The sequence below is a fragment of the Anolis sagrei genome, chromosome 2 (assembly GCF_037176765.1).
Source record: "Anolis sagrei isolate rAnoSag1 chromosome 2, rAnoSag1.mat, whole genome shotgun sequence".
NCBI lineage: Eukaryota > Metazoa > Chordata > Lepidosauria > Squamata > Dactyloidae > Anolis > Anolis sagrei.
Genome location: NC_090022.1, coordinates 196155243 through 196182616, shown reverse-complemented (window position 1 = coordinate 196182616; position 27374 = coordinate 196155243). Strand labels below are relative to the sequence as shown.

The 27374-nt window shown below is 38.1% G+C and overlaps 1 protein-coding gene across 2 annotated transcripts in view; it reads left to right on the top strand.

Annotated features, from left to right (window-relative positions):
• The window catches only part of KEL (Kell metallo-endopeptidase (Kell blood group)), a 55190-nt gene that overhangs the window by 16779 nt on the left and 11037 nt on the right, over window positions 1-27374 (top strand). For both annotated transcript variants that reach the window (XM_060762674.2, XM_060762673.2), the window contains exons 4-14: window positions 1588-1791; window positions 7309-7433; window positions 8500-8646; window positions 11205-11270; window positions 12524-12712; window positions 15044-15189; window positions 18276-18405; window positions 19933-20043; window positions 20930-21028; window positions 21500-21577; window positions 26320-26423. In XM_060762674.2, coding sequence (XP_060618657.2) covers window positions 1588-1791; window positions 7309-7433; window positions 8500-8646; window positions 11205-11270; window positions 12524-12712; window positions 15044-15189; window positions 18276-18405; window positions 19933-20043; window positions 20930-21028; window positions 21500-21577; window positions 26320-26423 — 1399 coding nt within the window. The remainder of the gene's footprint in view (window positions 1-1587; window positions 1792-7308; window positions 7434-8499; window positions 8647-11204; window positions 11271-12523; window positions 12713-15043; window positions 15190-18275; window positions 18406-19932; window positions 20044-20929; window positions 21029-21499; window positions 21578-26319; window positions 26424-27374) is intronic.

The following is a 27374-nucleotide window of genomic DNA, read 5'->3' as shown; positions in this document are numbered from 1 at the left end:
CCCAAGTAATATTGATCAACTTTAGTTTGCTACAGTTCCAGAATCTGCTTAAGGGATATCACCTAACTCATATTGATCAACTTTGGTTTGCTACAGTTCCAAAATCTGCTTTTGTCCACGTGGACAACAAAGTGGTCAAATTGGGTTGAGAAACTCAGGATACAGGAGAATGGAGCTTGAATACAGCAATCTTTTGCCAGTTGAAATCTCGTTCCAGCAAACTTCAGTTAGATATTTTCACATGATGCATAGGCACAGACACACAAAACCATATAAGGACTTTCTGCTATTATAAAGACTCAAGATGCTCATTTGTTTCCTTGCCTTCCAAGCCACTCTTCAACTCTCCTGAGAATGCTGAAGAAAATCAAACAGGAAAAATTATACTATTAGCTCCACATTAGATATAAAGGTCTTGGTTTTCCCAGATACTATCTGTTGGTGTTCAGAAACCATAGTTTCTCTTTCTGATTCCTTACCTGTTACCTCAAGATCCCATTCACTGCACAGATCCAAATTGGTTCCATCTGGTGAATGGTAGGCTTACCTAAAAATAGGTTACTTTGAAAGTGATGCAAACACCTTACTGGACTCTCTGTAGTTCTACTATCAGAATTTACAAAACCGCGTGGAAGGTAACAGCTCACTTTGCTAGGTCAGCTGCAATTTCAGCTGACTATCCCATTAACTTACCTAAAAGTGACTGGTTGGGCAATGATCTGATTTAACTCCTTCTCATTCACTAACCAATGAGCTTACTATATTGGTTTATTAAATAGCCCATCTTTTTCTTAACTCAGGGCCCAAGTTGACTTACAATAAACTAAAATGAAGTACTCTAAATTGTATAGATATGCCTCTTCAAAAGTGGCATTTGATAGGGCTTTGTATCAAATCATTTATTTCGGTCATAGACCAGCACAGAAAATAAAAGTCACAGTTTCATACGAACTTGGTGCTTTTAGTACATTTAAAATGTAAATATAAATGATGAAGCACAATAGGGGTGAGGGAGTGGAAGGGGAAACAGGGTAATATTGGTATAATGGTATAGCACAATATAATGGTATAGTGCAATATAGTAATATATAATATATATATATTATATATTATATATTATATATTATATATATAATACTGATATTGTACTATGCTAATAATATAATATATTGTCTGTATATATATCTTGTAAGCCTCTCTGAGTCCCCTTCGGGGTAAGAAGGGCGGCATATAAATGTCATAAATAAATAAATAAAACATACAATGCACAGGTCTATCAGCAATTATAGAATCAAGGAAGAAGATTATTGGATACACAGTTAACTTTTGGGATATTTTATGTCATCTTCTTGTAAATATATTTTTGGGAAATATTTTATGTCATCTTTTTGTAAATGAGTCTAGGGAGAACAACAAAACATCCAGTCTAAAAACTTGGAAAACAGAAAGAATTATCCATACCAAGATGTCTCCTTTTACACAAACAGGAATGGATCTTCAGAATAAGTCCCAATGCACTCTTATTTCTGTCTAATTGTAAGCAGTCTACTTATTGTTCATCACTGTTTTCTTTTTACATTTTCCTAGAAACCTGCAACACAACAACGTGTCTTCTGCTTCTGGCAAGGTTTCTGAAGGCCCATAATCATACCATCGATCCTTGTGAAGATTTCTTCAGTTATACCTGTGGTAACTGGAATGCTAACTATACACAAGGGATGAACATGCCACTGGTGAATGTCTTTGATGTACTCTTGGAAGAAAACCAGCTTATTATGAAGAGGCTCTTAGGTGAGACAGATGGGTTACTACTATAACCAGAGTCCCTTGCAGGTCTTTCCTTCTGACATTTAGTAAGAGAAAGTAACCAACATTGCGATCATAAAATTGATATCATTTGTCACCAGAACTAATATGCACCCATTGGCACCAATAATATTCACATCATTCTTAAGAAGGTCTGCATGCATTCAGAGTTTACTATGTTTCTTTATTAATTTTAACACAAACGCTCTAGTGCAAACCTTCTAATTAACCCACAAGGCATTCAACAATCAAAAAGGAAGAGAAAAAGAGAGTAAACAGAAACAAGAAGAGAAATAATGATACAGATCTAGATAGATGACTAAAAGCTAAAACTTAATTAAACTAACACTACTACAACACTGTGCCATGGCATCATACCCAAAATAACCAAACATTATGGACAACAAACAAGGACTGTGGCTCACACACACATACACCCCAATCCAAACTGTAATGAAAATGAAAAACTAAGGACAAAATAATAATAATAATAATAATAATAATAATAATAATAATATTCTAACATTACAGATCCAACTGAATTGAATTGATTAGAATTTTCAGTAACTATAAACACAGATTATTACATTGTAGGATTTCTTATTGCTCAGAAAGTCCACAGTTTGAAATTGTACAAAAATGCAGTTATTTTATCTTTTAAGATATGTTTTAGTTTGGCAATTTGAACAAGCACAGCACTCTTAACAACTCAATCTTTTATCATTGGGGTTTCTGTCCAATGATTGGTATTTCCGTCTGGGCAATGTTTCTGCAGCTGTTACTATATATCAACGTAGTTGTCCATATTTATGATTTAATTCCTTATCAATAATATCCAACAAAACATCTCTGCAAGAAACGCCTTTGTGATTTTTAAAATTTTATCTCTAGCAATGCTGGTGGCAAAATATCTCTAAAAGTATCAATATCCATCACAGCAGGGTCAAGATGAATGGACAGTGGGGAAGGACACTTTGAGCAAACTATCTAGTCATCTTGCTACTGCCTTCTCTAAAGCATTCTTGAATTTACAGTTATAAGCATTGCTGCACTTCCAACAGAACTAACATGTAAATATTTCACCTTCTTGTAAGTCCACCACCTATAAAAACATACATTCAAAGTTTAAAGATAAACCTTGAGCAGAACGTGAAGTCTATTTTACAGTTTAATTTATGATCTTTTGATATATTGGAGCTGTCTTCTGAATGGACCTTCAAAGGAGAAAAGGTTTAAGGCATAAGTAACTACATATGCTCATATCAGTCCTTTTAAATCCTTCTTTCTTACCACCTGGTCTCTTCCTCTGATGTCTTCCCTGCTGATGCAGCAAGTTTCTTGGTTTATGTAGAACCATCTTGTGGGTGGTGTTGTTCTACAGAGTATCAGACAAGTTGCTGATTGGACACATAAAATCAATTATAGTTGAATTATTTCTGCTTGTGCCCACTTACTGGAATGCAATCTCTCTTACAAAGTTGGAAAAAAAACTGTTGCTGACCTTCAGAGCACTGATGAAAATTGCTTCATGTCCAGAGAAGACTTCTACTATTAGGAAGATGTTCAAAGAAAGCTCTTCCTTTGTTTTAAACTCTTAAAAAGCCATGCCAATGGTATGGCGGATTTCAGCTCTGCTGTGTTTTGAAAATATAGCCTCTAGTGCCCCCAGGAATGATTCTAGATGGAAGTACCCCCTTCTTCACATAGCATCATTTACAGGGACAGCTGGTGGTAGATCGTCAGTTTTTGGCATCTGTATCATCTTGTGCCAAAACACATGTCTATATGGATAGAACCTTAAGCAATTTTACAGATTTTTAATTAAGAAAATATTTGGCCACAATACCAGTTGAACTCAATATCCCTCCATCTAAGCGCTTGCTCTTATTCCAGATTTCAAGACAGTGTTTACCACCTTGTTTACCAAAATTTATTTATTTATTTACCTATTTTCTCTACCCCTACGGAGACTCAAAGCTGTTCACAACAAAGTAAATGGCTTCACAAAATATAAAACAACACACATTTAAAATAGCATATAATGATAAATTGACATCAGTGAACTATAAAACATCAAACATAAATAACATAACATAAAACATTGGACATTGCACCAATCCTGAAATCTTGTCTGCTTCATCTCACTCTCTGAAGTCACATTTTGAGTAATTTCCTGAATGTCAGGAGGGAGGGGGCCGATGTGATCCCACTGGGGAAGGAGTTCCACAGCCAAGATGCCACCATGAAGGAGGCCCTGTCTCTCATCCCCACCAGTCACACCTGTGAAGGTGGTGGGACTGAGAGCAGGACCCCCTCAGCCAATCTTAATACTCTGTCTCATAGAGGGAGATACATTCGGATAGGTAAGCTGGACCAGAACCATCCAAAAGAACCCTTCAATTAAGCTTGAAATAAAATAAAATACATGGGCAGAAGTCTACAGTAAAAGAATTGTCTAGTTAGTACTAATCTCCATTTGAAATTCAGACATTAACCTTTTGGATTCCTGATCACATCGAATACTTCAGTGATAAGCTGTCACTGGAAGAATATCCATTGCTAGGACTGGATTCTTGGCTTAGCCACTCTTTCCCTTGCCTTCTCCCTTCCTTTTGTTAGCAGTGTTTATCCCTTCTTGCCTCTGCCTTGGATGTATCATTTAGCCCCAGATTTCTAGGTAGTCATCCCTCTTTTTAGCTCTATGTGTGTGCAACCCATTATTTCCTCTTATTCCTGTTGATCAGCATCACAAGCATTCTTCTGCTTTTCTGTGCTATAATGTAAGACTTCCTCACATCTTTATTGTCAGACCGTAGCTTACTTTGTAACTTCATTTCAGTCTATTTTACTCTGGAATTATAATTATAGAATTTGAAGAGACCATAAAGACCGCCCAGTCCAACTCCATTCTGCTGAGCAGGAATACACAATAAAAGCTCTCCCAAAAATATGGCCATCCAGTCTCTGCCTTAAAACCCCCCAGAGAAAGTGACTTCTTCACACTCCCAGGCAGAATACAGTGGAACCTCAACTTAAGAGCATCTTGACTTAAGAGTGTTTTCAATGAAGAGTTGTCTCTCAGCCCATATTTTGCTTTGACATATGAACAGCATTTTGATTTAAGTGCCTGAGAGAGCACTAGAGTGAGAGTAAAGGGCTTTAAGGCTTCAAGGGAGCAGCCTCTGTGCCTTGTGCTCTTGTCCATTTTGGGAGATTGCTGTGCGTTTTGCTCTTGTCCACTTTGAGAACTTTGGGTTATTTGATTTTGTGTGGTTTTTATTCCTGGTATGTTTGGCTTCATGAAGAGAGAGAGGAGGGGAGAGCAAGAGAGGGAGGGAGGCTGGAATTAGTACAGTATGTAGAAAATGATGTGTCTGCCTCTTCACTTTGTGCTTCCTTGTCACAACTTTGTGCTTCTACCATTTTAAAGTTGATCTTTCTTTTTTATTATTCCATGTGAACATGCATTTAGACATTATTTGTTATTTATAAAGTACATTTTCTTATTTAAAAACATGCCCTTCTCCCAAATGGATGGGGGGCAGAACAGATTAATAGCATTTCAATGCATTTCAATGGGAATGAACCTGTCACTTTTGTCTTGCTGTTACATTGACCAACACACATTTTTCCCTTATATAACAACAACAACAACAACAACAACAACAACAACAACTTTATTTTTATACCCTGCCACCATCTCCCCGAGGGGCAAGCCCAACAATTACAGATAAAAACAAAGACACAGTTAAAAACACTCAATAAAACAATAAACCATTGCACAGTCAAAACAGTCATAAAACAGCATCATAAAACAATAGGCTGAGATGAAGGTCATAATTGAGTTCAGGCTCAATGAGTGCAGATAAATCCTAATGGAGCCAAAGGAGAGTGCGGAGGCTGAGTGAACATGGGCTAGGGACAACCGTTGGCAAAAGTGTCGAGGAAGCCAATAAAAGGGCCGAAATAAAATGCAAAACTTAAAATAGGGACGGGATGGATTTATGGTGAACTGCCTAATCAAAGACACAATGGAACATCCAGATTTTCTTCCTTGCCTTGCCACAACTTTGTGCTTCTACCATTTTAAAGTTTATCTTTCTTTTTTATTCTTCTACGCGAATGTGCGTTTATACATTATTTGCCATTTATATAGTACATTTTCTTATTTAAAAACATGTAACAAAATAATTGGGGGTTTTTGGGGGGGGCGGAATGGATTAACAGCATTTCAATGGGAAAATTCACTTTGAGATCAGAGTTATTTGAGTTAAGAGTTTAGTCATGGAACAAATTAAACTCTTAACTCAAGATATCACTGTATTCCACTGTTAAACTCAGAGTTGCCAGATATTGAAGGTGAAAATAAGGGACATTCTAGGAAGGGAGGGCCCAGAGCTCCTCTCTGCCCTTGTGGTGAAGAAGGCAACGCTAGGGACCTCCAGCCCCATGAAAATTTGGAGTACCACCAGGTTTGGGTGGCAGAAGTGGTTCAGGAAGTGGGCCACATTGATGTAGTGACGCTCATCCAAGCAGCACTTGAGCCCTGCCTCCACCACTTCCGATTCTGAGGAGAAGGGGGAGAGACTGGCTGGGCCTGGATGCTCAAATCTGTGTAGTGAAAATACGGAACACTTGATGTTCTGGGAAAGAATGTAACAGAGCATTTTATTCAAATACGGGACTGTTCCTTAAAATCCGGGATGCCTGGCAACTCTGGCTGAACTGCATTTAACATCAGAAACGTCTTCCTAATGTTTAAATGGAATCTCTTTTCCTGTAGTTTGAACATTAGCACCCCCTGTCATCCTTTAATTTACCTACATCTAGGAATGTTCTCCTAGTCCTTGGCAATCCCCTAAGTGAAACTTTAGTCCACCAAAACAAATTTGGACTGCAAGCAGTTATGTCTTCCAGATGCTCAATTTTTCTAAGCCTGGTATTAGCATACAAAATCAATGCGAAGGCTATTGTTCCCACCAATGCAATACAGTAAAAATTATAAATTATTATGCCAAAGATATTTTTCAGTTTTGGTGAAAACTAAAAAGTTTTGATGTGATTGCTAGTAGGATGATGCTACATTCCAAAAATAAATTAATCTTGCAAAAATAAGAAGTTTATAATATTGAGTAATAATATGAGAATCAGGCCTTCATTGTGTTTTCATAAAAGCAGGTATGTTGTCATTTCTGGCAGAGTTTCTAGGTGATATAGATTTTTGGAATATGACTCAATCCAAACAGGGAGACATTTACATGCCAATGGACATTGTGATGCTCACCTGGTCTTTTTTTTAAACATCTGTACATATGACTAGCACTGGATCAGACCCTCAATCCAGTATTAGATCTGTGTCAGATTGAAAGAGCTGAGCCTTCAACCAGCTTTTGAGTATTTCACTATCTGTTTTATTTTGCACCATCTCAAAGTAAATTTGTTCTGTCATGTAGATTGTTTGGTAACCTTTCAACCATTTTGTATGTTCCTTCTCTTTCTCAGAAGAACCACAGCTGGAGGTTAAAAGCTCAGCGGAGGAGAAAGCTGTACGGTTTTATACTTCTTGCATGGATACAGAACAGATTGAAGCTCGAGGTGCTCAACCTTTGAAGCAGATTGTAAACGAGGTGATCACTCACTATATACTTCTCTCTCGCTCTCTCTCACGTGCACACACACTATTTATTATTGTTATTATTACATTTATTCTTTTATTCTATTAATGCTGTTATTATTACATTTCCATATTCTATTATTATTATTAGTAGTAGTATTAGTAGTATTACATTTATTATTTTATTCTCTTTATTATTATTGGAAGGATCCGTACACACATTTACACTGAAGAAGGTAGAATAACAGTTTAATCAGAGCTGGACAGTCTTATCTTAAATTGCAGTTTTATGTAATATTCAAAAACATTTAACCTGCTGATAGAATCATAAAATCATAGAATCATAGAGTTGGAAGAGACCTCATGGGCCATCCAGTCCAACCCCCTGCCAAGAAGCAGGAATATTGCTTCAATTAATATAATTTTATTGGTATCTATTTTTATTTTGAAATTTACCAGTAGCTGTGGCATTTCCCACCCTTGGCTTATACTTGAGTCAATCCATTTTCCCAGTTCTTTGTGGTAAAATTAGGTGCTTCGGCTTATATTCAAGTCGGCTTATACTTGAGTATATACGGTATTTGCACATAATAAGCAGCTGTGCCCTTTAAATTCATTGGCTTAAAGTTTTCATTTGTTATATTTTTCTCATAGCTTTATTATTGATAATGGGGACAACACTTATAGAAGATTTTAAGGATTAAATAACTACTATCTGAAGTAGAAAATAATAACTTTTCTGAGAATCGTGATTTAACAATATCTTGCTTCTGCTGGACAACATTAAGATTTTCCTTTCATTCTGTTTCATTTTATATCCTGTGTATATTCTTTCTTATGTCCTGTGACAATTAGTATTGAGATATATTATATATATCTTATATATAATATTATATATCTTATATATAATGTTGACTTCCCATTGACACATTTCTTCACATTCAACATAAGCCCTGAATGAGTTAATGCCTGAATAGCAGATCTAAAGTGGGTACTCCCAGCTCAAAACCTAACTGCTTTCCTACTTCATTGGTTATGTTCTCAGTGAGTAATTTATTTCTCATGTTGTTCTTGCCTAGGTTGGTGGCTGGAAGATCACAGGCTCTTGGGATGAGACAGATTTTAACCAGACTCTTCGATTACTCATGGGAAAATACAATACTTTCCCTTTCTTCAAAGCCTACGTAGGTCCCAGTTCTTCTGATCCAAGCATGAACATTATCCAGGTAAGGAATAGCATGAGTGCTTGCCCATATGCTGCCAACTGTACGAGCTATTGGGATTACAGTCAGGAAGGAGCAGTGAGGCAGATACTTCATTTGGTCTGTGTATGTTCCCACATCAACCAGTGTAGAGACTATGGACTGGGGCTGCATAAACAAAGTATAGGAGCATCCTTTCTGCGGCAAAGTTTCTGTCCAAAGCAGGCTGGACTATAGACATCAGGGATCAGGCTGAGAGACAAGGAAAATGAACGACTGGGAGATAGAATAAAATGTAGGTTTTCCATTACAGCGGTGATACAAAAAAAGCCTGGTCTGAAACATGTTTTGACTTTCAAGTCTTGTACTTGATACATAGGGGTCAAGTAGTTCTTCCTTAATCACTTTCTGTGGGAATTATGTGATCATCCAGAAGACTGAATGAGAAGTTGGAGGTGGCTTCAGAGTAAACTTCTAGAAGGCTTTGGCATTCATTAGCCTTCCCAGAGTCAGAAAGAGAGAGAAACATGGAGGAAATTGTGCAGGCATGGTGTGGAGAGCTGATGGAGACAAAAGAAGGGGAGCACAAATGTGTATGGAGTGTAAGGATGTAACTTTTTTAGGGAAAGAAGGATGAGATAGAACCTGCATGGTGAAAGCTGTTCACCTAGACATGTAAGGAGGGGCTTTGCTGCTCTGTTTACTTTGTTTTTTCTGGCATCCTTCTTCATTGCCACTTTTCTATGACATGCACTTAAATGTGTGTGAGGCTAATGGTAGATCCATTTTATGAGTCAGTTTATGCATGCATGTTACGTCTGGGTCTGTTTGGATATTAAACAGTATCTCTGAGGGTAGCAAATGCTCTTTCCATGTGAGATGTTTTCATAACTAGTGGGATGTGTATTTTCACTTTTGAGCCACAGGGTTTAATTCTAATTTGGAAAGGAATCATAGGGACACATTCCAATAGCAGGCAAAGTGGGTATGGCCTCATTTACATCTTATCCTATGAGCAGGACTCTTTTTTTTTTTTTTTTTTGGCTGTGCTCTTAGAAGCATAGCCTGGAGTAACAGTTTACTATTTCCATGCTTTAAATAACTTATTATCTCTGATCACTGATTGGAGATAAGTGTCAAAGAAGCTACAATCCCATCTGATCAATCAGCAGGAGACTCCCCATCTGTAGCATAAAGTTCAGCATCTATCATTAAGCTCTGCTAAAAACCAAGGGTTCGAGGTCCAGAGTGCCAAAGTTCCAAAGGACCAGATAATAATAACAACAACAACAACAACAACAACAACAACAACAATAACAACACTTTATTTATATTCTGCCCTACTCACCTCGAAGGGGACTCAGGGTGGATCACAAGTACACATACATGGCAAACATTCAATGCCGTTTGTATAGACAGTACACAGACAGACAGCATAGAAGGAGGTGTTGTTTCGATGCCATGGACAGTTGGGCTCGAGTCCACAGAGGGTGCTGTTGCTCCATCCTCTATGACAAAGAGCCATCAGGACTTCCTCATTCCAGCATGTTCTGATGTTCCTTTTCTTTATGGCATTGTGAAACACCTCCCCCACTTTTAGTGGTACCTAATTTCTCTAATTACAGCTAAAGCTGTTTTCGAACTGCTTAGGTAAACAGTGAGCAGGGCTGACGGTCGGCCGCTCATGCCGACCCAGGGCTTTAAACTTGCAACCTTTCGGTTGATAGATCTTATAGTTGCTGATGATTTACCAGCTGTGCTAAACCTCCGGCCCAGACAAAATACAGACAGATTGAAGGCAAAATCAGAGGCTTTATTCTCAGTGGTCAGAGAGGTTGTCAGTGGTGATAGTCCTCCAAAGAATTGGCATATCCGTTTCAAACTGTTATCAGTTTGAAACACAGGACTTCTGCTGCCCTGAGTATCAATTGGTCCATGTCATGACAGGCTAGGATCTGCAGGCTGGTTGGCTGGGATGTGCTATCTGCTGTTGTTGCTAATTGGCCTCCAGTTTGGAGGGACATATAATAAATTGTCAATGCCCAGTTTGAAGTTTTGTGGCCCTTGCTGGTTCCGTTGCTGGGGAGTGTGAAGGAAAGCATGTGGATGGGTTTGAGGTAATAGATACTAATTATGGTAGCTTCCCCAGACTGGGAAGGACAATAATACGTGCTGGTGAAGCAATGGGTAGCAATGAGTGTTAGCAATCTGGAGTGTTAGCATTGGGCAGCTGCCATGACCTCTGGTTTGACTCCGTTGTTCGGTGTGTGGAATCATTGTTAGGGCATTATGGTAATTGTGGGGTTATCTCCTGAAGTCCTAGGTATAGTGGGGCAACATTCTAATGACATTCATGACAGGTTATTAGCAGTCAAGGAAAAATCAAGTGCCTGCTGGCTGTATATCTCAATGGAACCAGATAATAATTCATAATTTGGGGACCCAATTTCTTGATAACATATTCTTCCCTGCCTGCTTAAGATGTAGTACTCTCTCCCCACCATATACATATATGGTACTTTCTCCCAGTTTCTGCTTTCTTATTTCTTACGATGTTTTATCGTTCTGTCACCCTTTCTAAGATTGACCATCCAGAGTTTGAGTTGCCATCAGAAACAGATCTTCAGAAAACAATGAAATATTCCCAGGTAGGCTACGAAAATGCATATAAAATAGGCAGTTGGTTTATTGTTTGTCAATACATTGTTTCCACCCCAACCCAGCCTGTGCTCTTTGGTTGGTACTATATCGATCTGAGGAACTATTGAGTATATGATTGGAACAAGTTTCTAACCTACTGTATATACTTGAGTATAAGCATAGTTTTTCAGCCAGGTTTTTAGACTGAAAAAGTCCCCCTCAGCTTATGCTTGAGTCAAGGTTATTTATTATTTTACTCTGTTATTATTTTATTACATTTATTCTTTTACTATATTTATTATTATTGCATTTTTCATTTTATTCTATTATTATTAAATTTATTATTTTATTTTATTATTGTTGATATTTTATATTTATTATTATTTTACTCTATTATTGTTATTATTACATTTATTAGTTTACTCTATTATTATTATTATTTTATTTTTATCATTATTATTTATTTTACTCTTTATTATTATTGGAAGGATACAAAAGCACAAATACATCAGAGAAAGTTAGAATAATAGTTTAATCAGAGTTGGCCAGTTTTATCTTAAGTTTTATGTAAATATTCAAAAACATTTAACCTACTGATGCCTCAATTAATATAATTGTATTGGTATCTATTTTTATTTTGAAATTTACCAGTAGCTCCTGCATTTCCCACCCTTGACTTACACCCGAGTCAATCCGTTTTCCCAGTTTTTTTGTGTGGTAAAATTAGGTGCCTCGGCTTATAGTCGAGTATATATGGAACTGATTTGCAAACTGAACTTGTGTTTGAGGAATGGAAACATAATTAGGAGAACCAAAAGTAGTCCTAGTGGGGAACCAAGCCAAACCTGATTGCTTTATAGTTTTTGATGGATATGTATTGCCCCATGTATCACCTGACCGTAACAGCTGTGCAAGCCATTGCAGCTTCTGGCTATCTCTGGTGATGGTACTACAATGCAGGTAAAGACCTATAGTTTGCCCTTGGGCAGGTTATCACAATCACAATTCAAGTGTCAGAAACCTGTTTAGAGACCCTTATGCTCTCTGTCATTTTCAAATGTTTGCATTATTTCAAAATGACATATCTGAAAGAACCTACATGATATGAAAAAGGGCTGGTTGAACCTTTGAGGTACATTTTGAAGACATGCATAGATAAAGAACTCAACAGAGAGACCTCTGGATGTCTTGTGTGTGTGTGTGTTGGGGGTGTATTTCTCTGATATGAAAAATGATTCAGAATAAGGGTTTTGTTTTACAGATTCTGCGTTCATACTACTCATACCTTATGACATTAGGACAACTTATGGGAGGCAACACAAATATTACTTCCACCTACATTCCCTTGGCATTTTCCTTTATCTCGAACCTCCAGAAGGCTGTTACCCCCTTAAAAAAGCGACAAGAAAAAAGGATGCTTTTTTACTTCACTACTATCAGAGAGCTGCAGGTTTGTATATATCTCCAGAAATGTAATTGTGAGAGGAATAACAAAAGCAATGGCTGCAAAAACAACAAAATCGAGATCATCTTGGAGATCTGGTGAAAGTGGCTCTTTCATATCAAGAGTTGCTTTTATAAGTAGTCGTATATTACACTGACAAGCTGGAAAGTTGTTGCTATCCTTTTTGTGTGTGTCTGTGATGGCCAAAGTTATAATTCACCCTTTTTCTGAACCACATAATAGGACTTCTGCATTTTACTTGTTGCTGGCTGAGTTCTGTCTCAGTCTGAGCCACAGGAGGGAGAGGCAATGTGTCATATGGGGTTGTCTCATGCTGCCTCCTTGTGGAATTTGGTGACGAGCAGAAGAGCCAGCAACAAGGAGGAAGAGACTCATTGAAAATGAGAGACTTAACATAAATGAAAATTAAGGGGGGAAATCCTTTAAAAAATGTTAACCTGCTTTTTCTGCTGCCTCCACTCTGGGCTTATCTACGCGCGCTCAATAGCTCATGTTGATTGAAAAGTCATTCCTGACTACCTTCATAAGAGTTGGGGACTTCTGTATCTTATTGAAGGATAAACCAGGTTAAACTGGTTTTGCCTTGCATTGAGAAAAGGCAGGGGATCCTCCATAGTTTGGGTGAAACTCCAGAGCAGCCCAACAATTTTGCATAAGCAGGCTTGTAGCCGGGAAGGGGGGGGGGGTGGTCCACGAGAATACTGGTACATTATTTAAACTGTTATGTGTATTCATATCATGAACTGATCACCCTGCTCTATATATCCCATATGCATGGGGGTATTGGGATAAAGATGCAAAAGGTTTGCTAGGGTAGATCCTCAGCCCCCCCCCCCCCCAAATCAAACTCAGCCCCTTCCCCCCAAATCAAAATCCTGGCTACAGTCCTGGGCATAAGGTAGACAGCACATAACAACAACCACAAATACAGATTTAAGAACACTGTGATGATTTCATCGGTCCTAGTAAAACATGCCCCAGCCAGGCATTTAACACTATTTTTATTGTGGACCAATCTTGCTCTATGTCTTTTGCTTTTGGATCTGAAATCCTAAAAAGGGTAAGTCTTATTCAGCTTGAGGTTACATCTATTCTGTAGAATGAATGTAGTTTAACATCACTTTATCTGCCATGGTTCAATTCTTCGGAATCATGAGATTTGTAGTTTAGTGAGACACCAGCATTCTTTGGCAGAGATGGCTAAAGACCTTGTAAAAGCAGCTTCGAGTGTTCTTGTGGAGGGAAAAATAATGTGGAGGGTACCCTTGTGGAGGATACAAATAATAATAATAATAATAATAATAATAATAATAATAATAATAATGTAAAGATGATCGGCACACTGGATACAGTGCCTAAAGACCTTGGCCTGCACTTAAACACAATTGGTGCTGACAAAATTGCCATTTGTCAGCTGCAAAAGGCCACCCTATTGGGATCAGCACGCATTATTCACCGATACATCATATAGTCCTAGACACTTGGGAAGTGTCCAACGTGTGATCCAATAAAACAACCAGCATAGTGATCTTGTTTGCTGTGTATTAATCTTGTTGTGTTTCAAATAATGTAAAGGTAAATGTTTCCCCTTGACATTAAGTCTAGTCGAGTCCTACTCTGGGGGTTGGTGCTCATCTCAATTTCTAAGCCGAAGAGCCGGTATTGTCTGTAGACACCTCCTAGGTCATGTGGCCAGCATAACTGCATGGAGCGCTGTTACCTTCCCACCAAAGTGGTACCTATTGATCTACTCACATGTTTTTGGACTGCTTGGTTGGCAGAATCTGGGCCTAACAGTGGGAGCTCACCCTGCTCCCCAGATTCGAACTGTTGACCTTTTGGTCAGCAAGTTCAGCAGCTCAGTGGTTTAACCTGCTGTAACACTGGGGACTCCCTAATAATAATAATAATAATAATAATAATAATAATAATAATAATAATGTAATAATGGGACAACTGCCGTGATTCCATACCATTGGGCCATGGCAGTGAAAGTGATATAAAACTTCATTAATTCTACAGTGTAGAAAAACCTTTAGTGCCATATACTTTCATGTAACTGTAGCCACAGAATCAGATTAACAATGTCACATCCCATTGCTGTATATGATAATCCTTGACTTCCTCATTCACTGCACTGTCCTTTAGTGTCTCAGCTATGGTGCTTCTTGTCACCCTCCCTGCTTGAACTATCCACTCACCTTAATGACAGGGATATATAGAGACTTATGAAGGTGCCTCCTTCTGGCTCCAGAGGAACAGTTTGTGTAATCACCTTTCTCAGAGATCATGTCACCATTTTATTCCTGGCTTTAGGAAAATGCTCCTGCTATTGACTGGCTGTCATGCCTCCAAGCAGCTTTCCATCCTGTAAAGCTGAACATGTCTCAGCAAGTTGCTGTGCATGACATGGATTATTTGAAAGGAATGTCACAACTGATTACAACATGGCAAAATAAGAGGTAAGGAGAAGCAATATTGGACTGCCTTTGCCTCCTGGAAGGGCAAGAGGTAGGTGTGTTAATCTACAAAGAAACCATGTATGAAGCAGGACACAAGAAAAATAACAAAATAAAAAGTACCATCAACATACCTCCCTAATAGTACAGTAATAAATCAAATAGCTACCGAAAAGGCAGTGGAAGTAGCAGCGGTAGACTTAGTTTTCTATCTCCATCATGTCTCCTTTAACATAACCCCCTCTCATTTTGGCAGCAATTATTATGATTATGATTATTAATATTATTATTTAACATTACAGAAATTCAATCCCAATCTTTATATGATTTTAGTTTCCAGAGTTTTGTCTTTAAAATGCAGAAATTTGTAATAATCTGGTCATAGATGTTTGGAGCCCTTCCATACAGCCATATAACCCAGAATATTAAGGCAGAATAACCCACAATATCTGCGTCCACACTGCCATATAACCCAGTTCAAAGCAGATAATGTGGGATTTTATTCAACTGTGTGGAATGGCCCTTCCTCTGTTTAAGAAAACATCTGATCTTGCCCAATCTATAGAAAGCCAAAAGTAATATTTTGCTTCATGTCTCAAGGTATTGATATAATTCTATTTTATTTCATTCTATTCCCACTTTTCTCCAGTATGGAAACTACAGCAGTCATCTATTCAGATATGAGCAAGGGAATGCAGAAAAGAGACAAAGTTTCATGATGTTGAAAAAGATGGTTTTGTTATAGCAAATTGGCCAAACATATTTTGGTAATATTTAATTGCCTTCTTCAAGAGGTGTTAAGAATAAGTAAACCACAAAATTAATAACATGGAACAAGTTATAAACTACAATATTGATTTTAGCTACATGTGTCATACATAAAGAAGCATGTAAAATGTCTCTATTTTACAAACACACTCAAAAATAAAGTTAATTGAGTACAAAATATTACTTAAATGCAACTAAGGAATTTCTAACATTTATGTTTGGCAATTGAGTTTGAGAATTATGAAGCAGATCATTACACTATTTCATTTTTTAAAGGTGTACCTTGTCATAGTAATTCTACAACAGCGTGGAAAGCTAGGAAATATGGGGGAAACTAAATATGGAAGTGATGAATGTACTCCTAAGTCCACATATAGGCCACGAGAGACTAATGTACCAAGTCTTGACATCGAATTCATTTTCTCTTTTTAAGCTTGGCCCTCTCATCCTGGAAAAAAGTTTCTCTAGTATTCAAAAACTTGGATCATGTTCTGGAAAAAAAAATCCTATTCAAAGTAAGGACAGGAGGTGTCACCTTCACTCTGAATTTACTGCAAATCTGATTGGCTATGTAGCGACAACATGACTTCATTAAGTTGGCTACGTGAATACGAATGGAGAGAATTTTCAAAAATATGGTTTTCATATGTTGGAAAATGACAGCATGAATTTAGTGGATGAATTATACACCTGGTGTATACTAATTGTCTAAAATTGCAAAGCCCAACCAAAAGAAATCTTGGTGTCTTGGGTTTTAGGATTGTTCCTGGAATTGTTTGAGCGCTGATTCATAAAATTACATTAGATAGATCACAGCTGCTCTAGTTTCTTAGATATGGTTATCATGATTTCTTATGGACAAGCAGATGGCAAATGTTCTGTATCTTGTAAATGTATTTCCCTCAGAGCTGCTAAGAGGGAGACTATCTGGAATTCCTTACTCCCAAAGACCATGCCCCTGCGAAGGAAATGAAGTAGAAACAACAGAACGCATTTTATTGCAGTGTCACTATTACATAGTGCAATGTAGCCAACTTTTATATCCAATTTTGTCCTGCATGGCCAGCCATCCCCCGCAGGAGATTGTTAGATGTCTTTTAGAGGACAAGTGCTGCAGCGTGAGCCTCATAATGGCAAAGTTCCTCTTAGTGTAATACAATGTAATACAATTAGTAACAATAATTCAATATTATAATTATATATTTACATTACATGTAATATTACTAATAATATTACAATATAATGGTATGGTGCAATATAGTAATATATACTGATATTGTACTATGCTAATAATATAATATATTGTATGAAAATATATATTGTAAGCTGCTCTGAGTCCCCTTTGGGGTGAGAAGGGCGGTATATAAATGCCATAAATAAATAAATAAATAAATAAATAAATAGTGGTAACAAGGCTAAAAAAGAAACTAACCTCGGATAGGGGTATTACTTGAAACCATGTACATTAATCTTGGAAAATGAACTTCTCCTGAGATGGGAGAGTTTATTAAAGACTGTTTGTTCACTGATCGGTCTATGGACCATAATAAATATTATATTGTATCTCAAAATCTATAGCTGATAGGGGGAAATGGTGTCATTTTTGGAATTGCCAGGCCAAATATACCTGGAAACAGGAATACCATTTGAGGCACCAACATGTGTGTTGACAAGTGTCAAACAAGCAGGGAAGACAACTCCTAAATTAAGGATGAAAATTGCTGATGAAGCAGCTGTGAGAAATACAAAAAAAGTAACTACATGTTCAGTGAACATTAAGGTACGTGCAGAGCAAGCTGCAATACCCCAACAGCCTGGAATAGCTCAATGAATGGAGCAGCTCAATTGCTGCTCCTTGTGTTGTTACTCCGTATTCAATTGAAGAAACAGTAACAGTGTTCTCAGCCCATTCATGTGACTAGAATTCCCCATTCGAGTTTTTTGAATCATCCCTGTGACATGCCTTCCTACCTTCAGAAGTAACTATCAGAGGTATTTATCTGTGCCATGAATTTTGATCACATATTTTTCTTCAGTCCTGTACTGATGCCCACCCTTCCCAGCTCACTGTTGATGGTATGAAAGACTCTCATCTGGTGTACTTGAAAAATACCAAGAACAGACATGAGGGCACACATCATTAGGGCTTTCATCAATTGCTGCAGTTTAAATAGCTTACTGTGTTTGAATGTAGGGTATTAAAGACACGAACTCTTAATTAGCTACATACAATTTCTCTTGCTTGTTACAATTTGAGGCTAATGTTTTAAAGCAACTTAAACATTCTCTGCAGGAATTTTTTTAATCTTTTCCCCCTTCAGAGATGTACTACAGATCTACATGATACTTTGCCTGGTTGGAAATCTCTCCCCAGCCTTAAATAGACAGTTCCAAGAAGCTCGTCAGCATCTGACAGACCTGCTATATAGTGGAACAACAGAATCACCTGTGGTGAGGTTGCCTCCTATATTTGTGGCAGCAATGATTAACACTAAGCTGGAAGTTCCCTTTTCAAGAGGGCCTGAGAAATCATTCCAAGGGAGGCATGGGGTCTTGGCAGCCTTTTGGGTTGATGGCAATAGATGCCAGAGCCCATTTTAACCAAAAAGAATGGTGGGGAGGGGGGTGACTGCTCTGTTGGTAAATACTACCTGTCACTATAATCACTGATATGTTCCTCATTAAGTATAATTTTCTCAGGATAGAGATTCCATATTTGGTCATAAAAAGGTGACATCCACTAGTGTAGCTTCCTGCTGCCATTACATTAATGAATCTGGACAGAATGAGGAGGGTGTTTCCAAGATACACCAAATAGTCAACACAACTAGATCCACATTCACTCAGAACTCAGATTGGCAGGGTGGCTCACTTCATGGCTGTCTGACTTGCAATGGTTGAAAACTTTGGCCATATCTGGAATTGCAATTGTCATAATGCTACTGATATTTTTGTGTTGCTTCACTTTGATAATATGTGCTTGTGGAGTTGCTCTGTCCTTTGCAGTGGCCCCTAGAAAAACTGAACAGATACAACTCTTGGATGTCATTCCAAATTGGGATCACAACAGAGAATATATCCCTAGGTTGGAAGAATATACACAGATGATTGGCCAGAACAGGGGTTCATTGTGTGGCAATAAGATTAACTGCCTCTTTGCTCTGCTTTTGTAAATCTGCTTGATTTGCCTCGCTGAAAGGCTTCAGCTCTGCAAAAGAATAAGAGTGGAATGAAGGAGATATGGCTTTAAAAGAGAATTTTCAGGGATGTTCCCAATGCCCATATATCCTTTTTACTGCCATATTGGCCTGTTTCTGCAGAGTGCCTTTGTTTACAGAAAATGCTGGTTGTTTGAGAAAACAGTGCTCAAGAGGAAATTATTTTTCAAGGATAACAATATATCTGGACAAAACTGGCTAGCTAGTGGATAGTTTGAACCCTCAAGTTTTCCAGTTGCTCCAGAGTTATGTTTGCAACAGAATAACAGATAAGATTGATTTATTAAGACAGTCATGGTCAGAGAACAATAGACTACGGTTGTGCTATAGTTGCACCATGGTTAGGGTCCAACACATGCTATTATGTCAGTCAAAATCATAAAGAACCAATGAACAACTGTACAGCTAGCTTAGACCAAAGAAATGATTTGTCTTTGGAAACCAGTGAGAATGTGTATACAATTTACTGTCAAAAATGATAAAAACTCTGCAGCCCTATTGGGGGTTGCGATAAATCCTTCGATTTCATTTCTCTATGCATGTTTATCGATGTTGCTATGGTCACGCAATAAAGCTTTCGTAGTAATAATCCAACCTATGGCTTCCTCCTTGCATGGCTACATTGGCCCGTTAAGCTTGTGCATTTGGAGTGCTGGTGAGCCCATGCCCCTACATTGGTGCCCCTTCGCCACTTTTTTAATACTTCAGAAAGACTTTCTAGTAAATCGTGTCCAATGAGAATTTTTTTTTTCACTCCAAGGTGAAGTCGGAGCGTTGGAGAAAATGCCTGAGTGAGACCAGCACATTTTTTGGCCCTGTACTTGGGAGGATGGTTGTACAGGAGATTTTCCCTCAGAAGGCCAAGGATCTCGTAGGTATTCAATAATACTAGACTCAGACTTGCTTTTTGCTATTCTCTTGCTTTCTAAGTTAAAATCCTATTAAACATAATCTGTGTTTATGCTCTTTTGCTTAGCTGGTCTGTTTGAGCCAGAACATGGATGGGGAGATACAACTGTAGATTAAAGGATTTCCACCAGAAAGGGAACAGGTTCTTGTAATGGTCAAATTAGTTTTTAAAAGAATCTTACAGAGAGCGGCCAACCCTCCTGTTTAAGAAGCTCCACTGGCTGCCGTTCATTTTCTGGTCCCAATTCAAGGTGCAGGTTCTTACCTACAAAGATGATGCCATGGCATTGCATTTCTATGCAGATGATAATGGATGTAACAGTGATTAATGGTTTTTGGTTGAATATGTGGATATTTGTTGCCATATACCCAAGGAAAAATCAGAAACATTAGTCTGTTTTCAACTTATTGTAGATGTTCAATATATGCAAACCCAGACATGTCATCAATATTAAATTTGATGGGGTAAGAGGAGCTAGAAGCAATAGTTTGAATTCAAATTGTTTCCTTGAACAATGTTTAAGACTAAGGACAATTTGTCCAGCTTTGCCAATAATGACAAGCTTGAATTAGGTGAAAAATGAGTAAATTTCCTCGTGTTTCTTAGAGCAGGAGAAAGGAAAGGTAGTTCATGAGCTCAGTGATTACTCATATAATACTAAAATTGGGATATAAATCATTCACCCCTCCAGACTCTTGGATTTCAGCAGTCCTTGTCAGCATTGTAGGAGTTGAAGTCAAAGAGCATCTGGGGAGCCACATGATTCTCACCCCATGGTTTAACATTACATCCAATTATAACCACTACATTTCCTTAATTCTGGGATTTCTTTCCCCTTCTTGGCAAGGGCGAGGTGATATTTGCTGAGATCCGAGATGCCATCCACAGCCACCTGGATCGTGTGAAGTGGATGGGCCATCAATCTCGCCAAGCGGCCAAGGAAAAGGTATGCGTGTGCATATATACAGGACGTGGTTGGGTGGCTCTATCAGAAACTGGAAATCATACTCTCCAGGGTTCTTAGGATCAGTGGACATAGCAGGAAATGGTCCATGGACAGCAATAAACAAAAGGTACTTCCTTGTTGTTCAATCAAAAATTGATCAAGATCCTAATATTTATGTTAGGTCTAACCAGTCAAGATGTTTCACACAGACTCATACAAGCCATGGGTACACACACACATTTTCCTTTGGTTTCCACAAAGGATCCTGAAACAAGAGCTACTAGAGCTCTTTCACAAAAAATATCTAAGATATGAGCAAATATGCAGGTTATACTTTCTGAGTAATATCATATACTGTGTCTGAATCTTATGAAGGAAGTGGTTAATAACCCTGGGTTACTTCATGGGTATCAGAAGTTATTCAATATGATAAGATGAAGTAAAATTATATTTTATCTCAATTCTTCTTAGATATATAATCTCCAGGTGGAGATTGGCTATCCAGAGAAGATCTTCCAGACAGATGAAGTAGATGCCGAGTATCGAGAGGTAAGCACTTGTCATGCAAGTGATCTTATGCTTGGACTATGAATTGTTTACTGGGGGCAGAGTCTCTTAAGGGAGAGGACACCCCTCCCCGGCTGCCCTGTTACTCCACTTACTCCATTACCAGGGGCGACTCAACCCATTACGCAAAGTAAGCATTTGCAGTATAGTTGATTTTGCCCAGGGGCGCTCTTGAGGCGCTCTTGGGGGAAAATAGACCTTGACATATGCAAGTTGTAGTTACTGGGATGTATAGTTCACCTATAATCAAAGAGCATTCTGAATTCCACCAATGATGGAACTGAACCAAATATGGCACACAGAACTCCTACGACGGGTGCCAAAATACTGTTTGCTTACCGTTTAAAATTACCTAGGGACGCCTCTATCCATTACTTTACTTTTGTGATCTTTTAGATTACAATAACACTTGAGATTTGTAATAATAATAATAATAATAATAATCTTTATAGACAAACATCCAATGCCCTTAGCGAATATAAACACGTCAGAATAATACAAAATAATACAAGATAATAACAATAAACAGTAAACGTATAACAAAAGAGAATTAACATCAAAATGAAAAACAGAATACAAATAATCTAATAGACATAATTATACTAATAATACTAATAGCATAATCCCTGAGAGAATGATTAAAATACATAAAATGGCTATCGTGATTGTTCTTTCACATGTACCATAGCAGCAATGGAATACAGATAAGTTAGCCAGTGTTCCAGTGGAATTGAAAGTGTCCTAGTCCTCCTCCTCCGCCATATACTAACATGCATAGGCATGTTTTCAAAAGTTTTTTTTTGAAGGAGAGGAGGGTGAAGGCCATTTTTATTTCTTTAGGAACGGAGTTCCAGAGACCGGGAGTGATCATGGAGAAGGCCACCAACCATGCTTGTGACGGGGTGGGATCGAGAGCATGGCCTCCTCCATTGATCGCAGTGCACAAGATGGCCTGTATAGGGAGATGCAATTAGACAAATAGCCCGGACCCGAACCATACAAGGCTATTGTACCTTAACTTTTATTTATTTCATCCTACAATTTAAAGTGGTATACAAATGTGTTTAAATATTAGTTAATCAATTGTTTTATGTATTAATTATAACGTTTAGATTTAGTACTTTATCCACATGTTTTAAGGTAATCTATAATTGCATAAAATTTAAAACAGGTGAAACCGTGTACATGTGTAACTTGTATAAAAGCTTCAGACTGAAAGGGATTTTATAAAAAGTTATGTGTTAACTAGAATGTTAAAATATTAACCTCATAATAGTTCATGGGGAAAAGGGGTGTGTGGTTATATGCAGTGGTGACTATTACGCAGTGAAAAACATTTGCCCAACTATGGGAGTTCCCTTGGCTAGCAGCCTCACCCCCCCCCCCCCCCCCAAGTTGCACCACATCCTAGATTCACTCTCATGGGCATGGGTGAGTGAATTAAGGATGCGACAATTATGCGAGAAAAGGGGGAAAAACATTTTGGGACACCCCTCCAATGGTAGTGCAGCTCTTATGTGGTTGCAACTATTATTCAATGAAATATAGTAGCTAACAAAAACCACACCATTGAGGGGTGAATCTACAATGTAGAAATAATGCAGTTTGACATGACTTTAACAGCAATGGCTGAATGCTATGGAATTAAGGGAGTTGCAGTAAGAGGACGCAGCAGCACTCTCTGGCAGACAAGGCTAAAGATCTTATAAAGCTACAATTTGCATGATTCCATAGCATTGAGCATTGGCAGTTAAAGTAGTCTCAGACTGCATTAATTCTACAGTGTAGAATGTTGCTGTTTTCACATATATATTTTGTGTGAACGTAAACATGTTCTTTATAGAGATGCCAATAAAATATACTATAACATTGATTATACTACATCTTGAGCAGACTGGGTTCAGTAATCTACACCTGTAGTGAACTATGTAAAGGTGACATGATGGATTAAACCCTTGTGCTGCTGAACTGGTGACCTAAAGGTTAGCTGAACTGCTGACCCGAAGGTTGGCATTTTGATCCACAAGATGGGATGAGCTCCTGTTTGACAGCTCCAGTTCCTGTCAGCCTAGCAGTTTGAAAACATATAATGTGTGAATAGACAGAATCATAGAATCAAAGAGTTGGAAGAGACCTCATGGGCCATCCAGTCCAACCCCCTGCCAAGAAGCAGGGATATTGCATTCAAATCACCCCTGACAGATGGCCATCCAGCATCTGTTTAAAAGCTTCCAAAGAAGGAGCCTCCACCACACTTCGGGGCAGAGAGTTCCACTGCTGAATGGCTCTCACAGTCAGGAAGTTCTTCCTCATGTTCAGATGGAATCTCCTCTCTTGTAGTTTGAAGCCATTGTTCCACGTCCTAGTCTCCAAGGAAGCAGAAAACAAGCTTGCTCCCTCCTCCCTGTGGCTTCCTCTCACATGGCTATCATATCTCCTCTCAACCTTCTCTTCTTCAGGCTAAACATGCCCATAAATAGATAAATAGGTACCACTTCGGTGGGAAAAGGCAAAGAGACACTCCAAGCACTGTTGCTGGCCATACAATCAGGAGATGACAATGCAGGCTGCTCAGCTTGAAAATGGAGGAAAGCACCTCCCCAGAACCAGAGATGAGCACTGCCTCTAGAAGCCAGAAATGAAAGGAGAAGCCTCTACCTTTGTTTGTGTTTATGTGTCTCACTGTATATGACTGTAAAAGCATTGAATATTTGCCTATGTATGTAAATGCTGTAATTCTCTCTGAGTCCCCTAGGGAAGAAGGGCGGAATATAAATAAAGTGTGTTATTGTAAATAATGCACAGTGAAGGCATTGGGAAATAGCAAATATTATAGTACAGCTTCATAACTAGCAAATAAAAGTTAGATAATTATTACCTTGTGGTTATGTATTGAAGCAATCTGTTATTTTCTAGCTTTACATTAATTAATACCAAAGGGGGAAAAACTGGTTTTATTTCAGTTTTCATCTTTGGAACCCTCTGCAAGCACAAGTGTATTTGAATCCCTTTTAAAGCGTTTTCATATATCCACCACAAATGGTACAATGTCCCTTTGTGCAATTCACATTTCCAACAAATATTTTTTTTATGTTCTAGTCAATTTCTCTGGGTTTATATACCAATGATATATCATTTTATAAAACTTCTCTTTAAGATCAAAGCATAATGTTAAGTTCAAACCCTTTGATCACATATTTCCCAATTGATCTATCTGTACATCATAAACAAAGTTCTTACCCCATTTTATCATATAGTATTTAAATTGATCTCCTTCCATTTAAAACTTCAACAAAAGTTATACATTTGGCAGTCTCTGCACAGTTGCATTTCCGAGTTGCATTTCAAATTCTGACCTGTGTTGTTCAAAACCTTGGTCCTTTTTTAAAATCAATTTTAAATCTTTCTGATAATTGTAGGGAAGTAAATCATTGAAAACTGCATCCATCTGCTCTCTTGATTTGATTTTATTTCCCCCCGGGCCCTGGCTAATCCCTAGGAGGGAATGGTATATTAGCCACTTTACTGGTTGTTTCTCTTCTATAAAGATTTCTGGAGCTAGAACTATAAAACAATTTTTGGCACAAGCTGGATTTATTTCTATTTCATATTCTTGATTGTTCTTGCTGACCTGAGTTCAACCAAGCTTTGAGGACTGGCTCTGTTTTCACTCTGTAAAACCTAGCTGCTAATTTCTCCAGAGTTTCAGCAAGACTTGTGCAGGAGACAGGAAACATATGAAAGAAATAGAAGCAGCAAGAAAATTTGGGACTAAAGTGAATTTAAGCTTAGTATTTCAGAGCCTTTAACATAGTCTAGGGTTATAGCAATGGTTCCCAACCTTTTGTTGACCAGGAACCACTTGACCAGGGACCACTTTGACCAGGAACCACTCTCCAAAATTAGTACCAAAAGGGTTACAAATCAGTTTTTGGTCAACTTTAGATTTGGCTTGGTTATTTGGGGTGCTGATCCAGAAAACTGCATTGGATAGACCACATCAGCTCTAACTTCTGATGCAGACAATATGCCATCCAGTAGTCACCATCTGCTTGCTCACAGAAATCCATATTTAATAAGCCTTGACACTGTAAGAGGGTTTTGAGAGACCAGTCACTCCAGTTGCAACGGTGTAGGCTGCGGAGCATATTTTAATTCTTGTGGACCTCTGGTGGTCCACGGACCACAAGTTGGAAACCACTGGGTTAGAGAAAGCCCCTTCACTTCAGTCAGGTCTTGAAAAAATGGAAGAATCAACAGTAATTGTGTTTCCTAAGAAACATTACTGGGAACTTTACAAAAAAGGCAGAAAGACCTTTTTGTATTAGGGCTCTTCCGCACAGCCCTGTATCCCAGAATATCAAGGCAGAAAATCCCACGTTATCTGAGTGCGGAAACAGATAACCCAGTTCAAAGCAGATATTCTGGGATATAGGACAGTGTGGAAGGGTCCTCAGTCACATGAGGTAGTCTGCACATCGACATGAGCATCGTCTGGATATAAAGATGTTTTGCTTGGAGTCCAGTTGATTGCCCCCTACATCCATATTGGACACTTACACTACTTTTAAAAAGATATTGCTGACTCCTTTGGCAGAAACAAGGCTTGGGATCATTCCAGTGAGAAAGAAAATATGTTCATTGGCACCATTGAGATAATAATTTAGGAATCCCAATATTTTGTTTCCCCTACCTCTAACCTTATTGTATGATTCTTTTCTCAGCTGGAAATTTATGAAGATACCTTTTTCCATAATGTGGTTGCCTGTTTGAAAGTTTTGAGGAAGAGGTTCTCACTGAAACTTGTCAATTCTCATCTACAGGAAAAGTATGTTTATCTTGTAATATGAAGGAAATACTATATGAATGCAAGATAGCCTGTGGTGTGGCAAATGGTTTTTGCCCATTTCTTTCTATAATCATTCCATATAGGTATGCTATGTTCTGTTCCATGTTATGTTCCTTCCAGTATTCCTTTGAGAACATATAAAATTTGTTGTGCTAAGCATATTTCAGTCAAGTCCAATGCAGAAGACACAATAACATTGCACCCAGGCAAGAGGAAAAAAACAGAAAAACTTTATTCTTATCAGCAGAGTTAAAACATAAACTTGCAATGTTACAGTCTTTGTAAGCAATACAGAATAAGGCTTCTTCTTCATCATCCAAATGAGAGAGCAGCAGAAATGGTTGAACAAAAGCTGAACTGTATTCTAAAAACCATACAGTTATACCCCACCAGGTGTGGTCCAAACTTACTAGTTGACTACATTACCAGCTGCACATAATAATTAACAGCATGTTTTCCTTAACATACACACATACTTGATCTTGTTATGACTTACTGTAACAAAATTTTCTAACAAAATAGTTGGTAACACCTTTCAGTTTACATCCCCCCCCCCCCTTAGTAGAATATAAGAAAGCACTATATAGCGATTGGCCACATTTAAAAACCCAAAAGCTATGAAGAAATGTTTATACAGAGAGTTCTGTTTGGACATCATTTGATTATTAGAATTTTGTGACTGGCAATTAATTACATGTACTACTGAGTCTACTGGCAGGGGGTGGGGGGAGTTCTTTTTTGGAATGACTTCAAAAGACTTTGTGATGCCATCCATGATGACTTATTTATTATTATATTATATTATATATGCAACTCTCAATGATGTATTTTAGTTCTCATTTGACAAACACAAGTTGATGGATCAATATTTGGTATTGCTACAAACAACTGAATGGGAGCATTGTAGAGGTAATCATGGAGACCCAGACT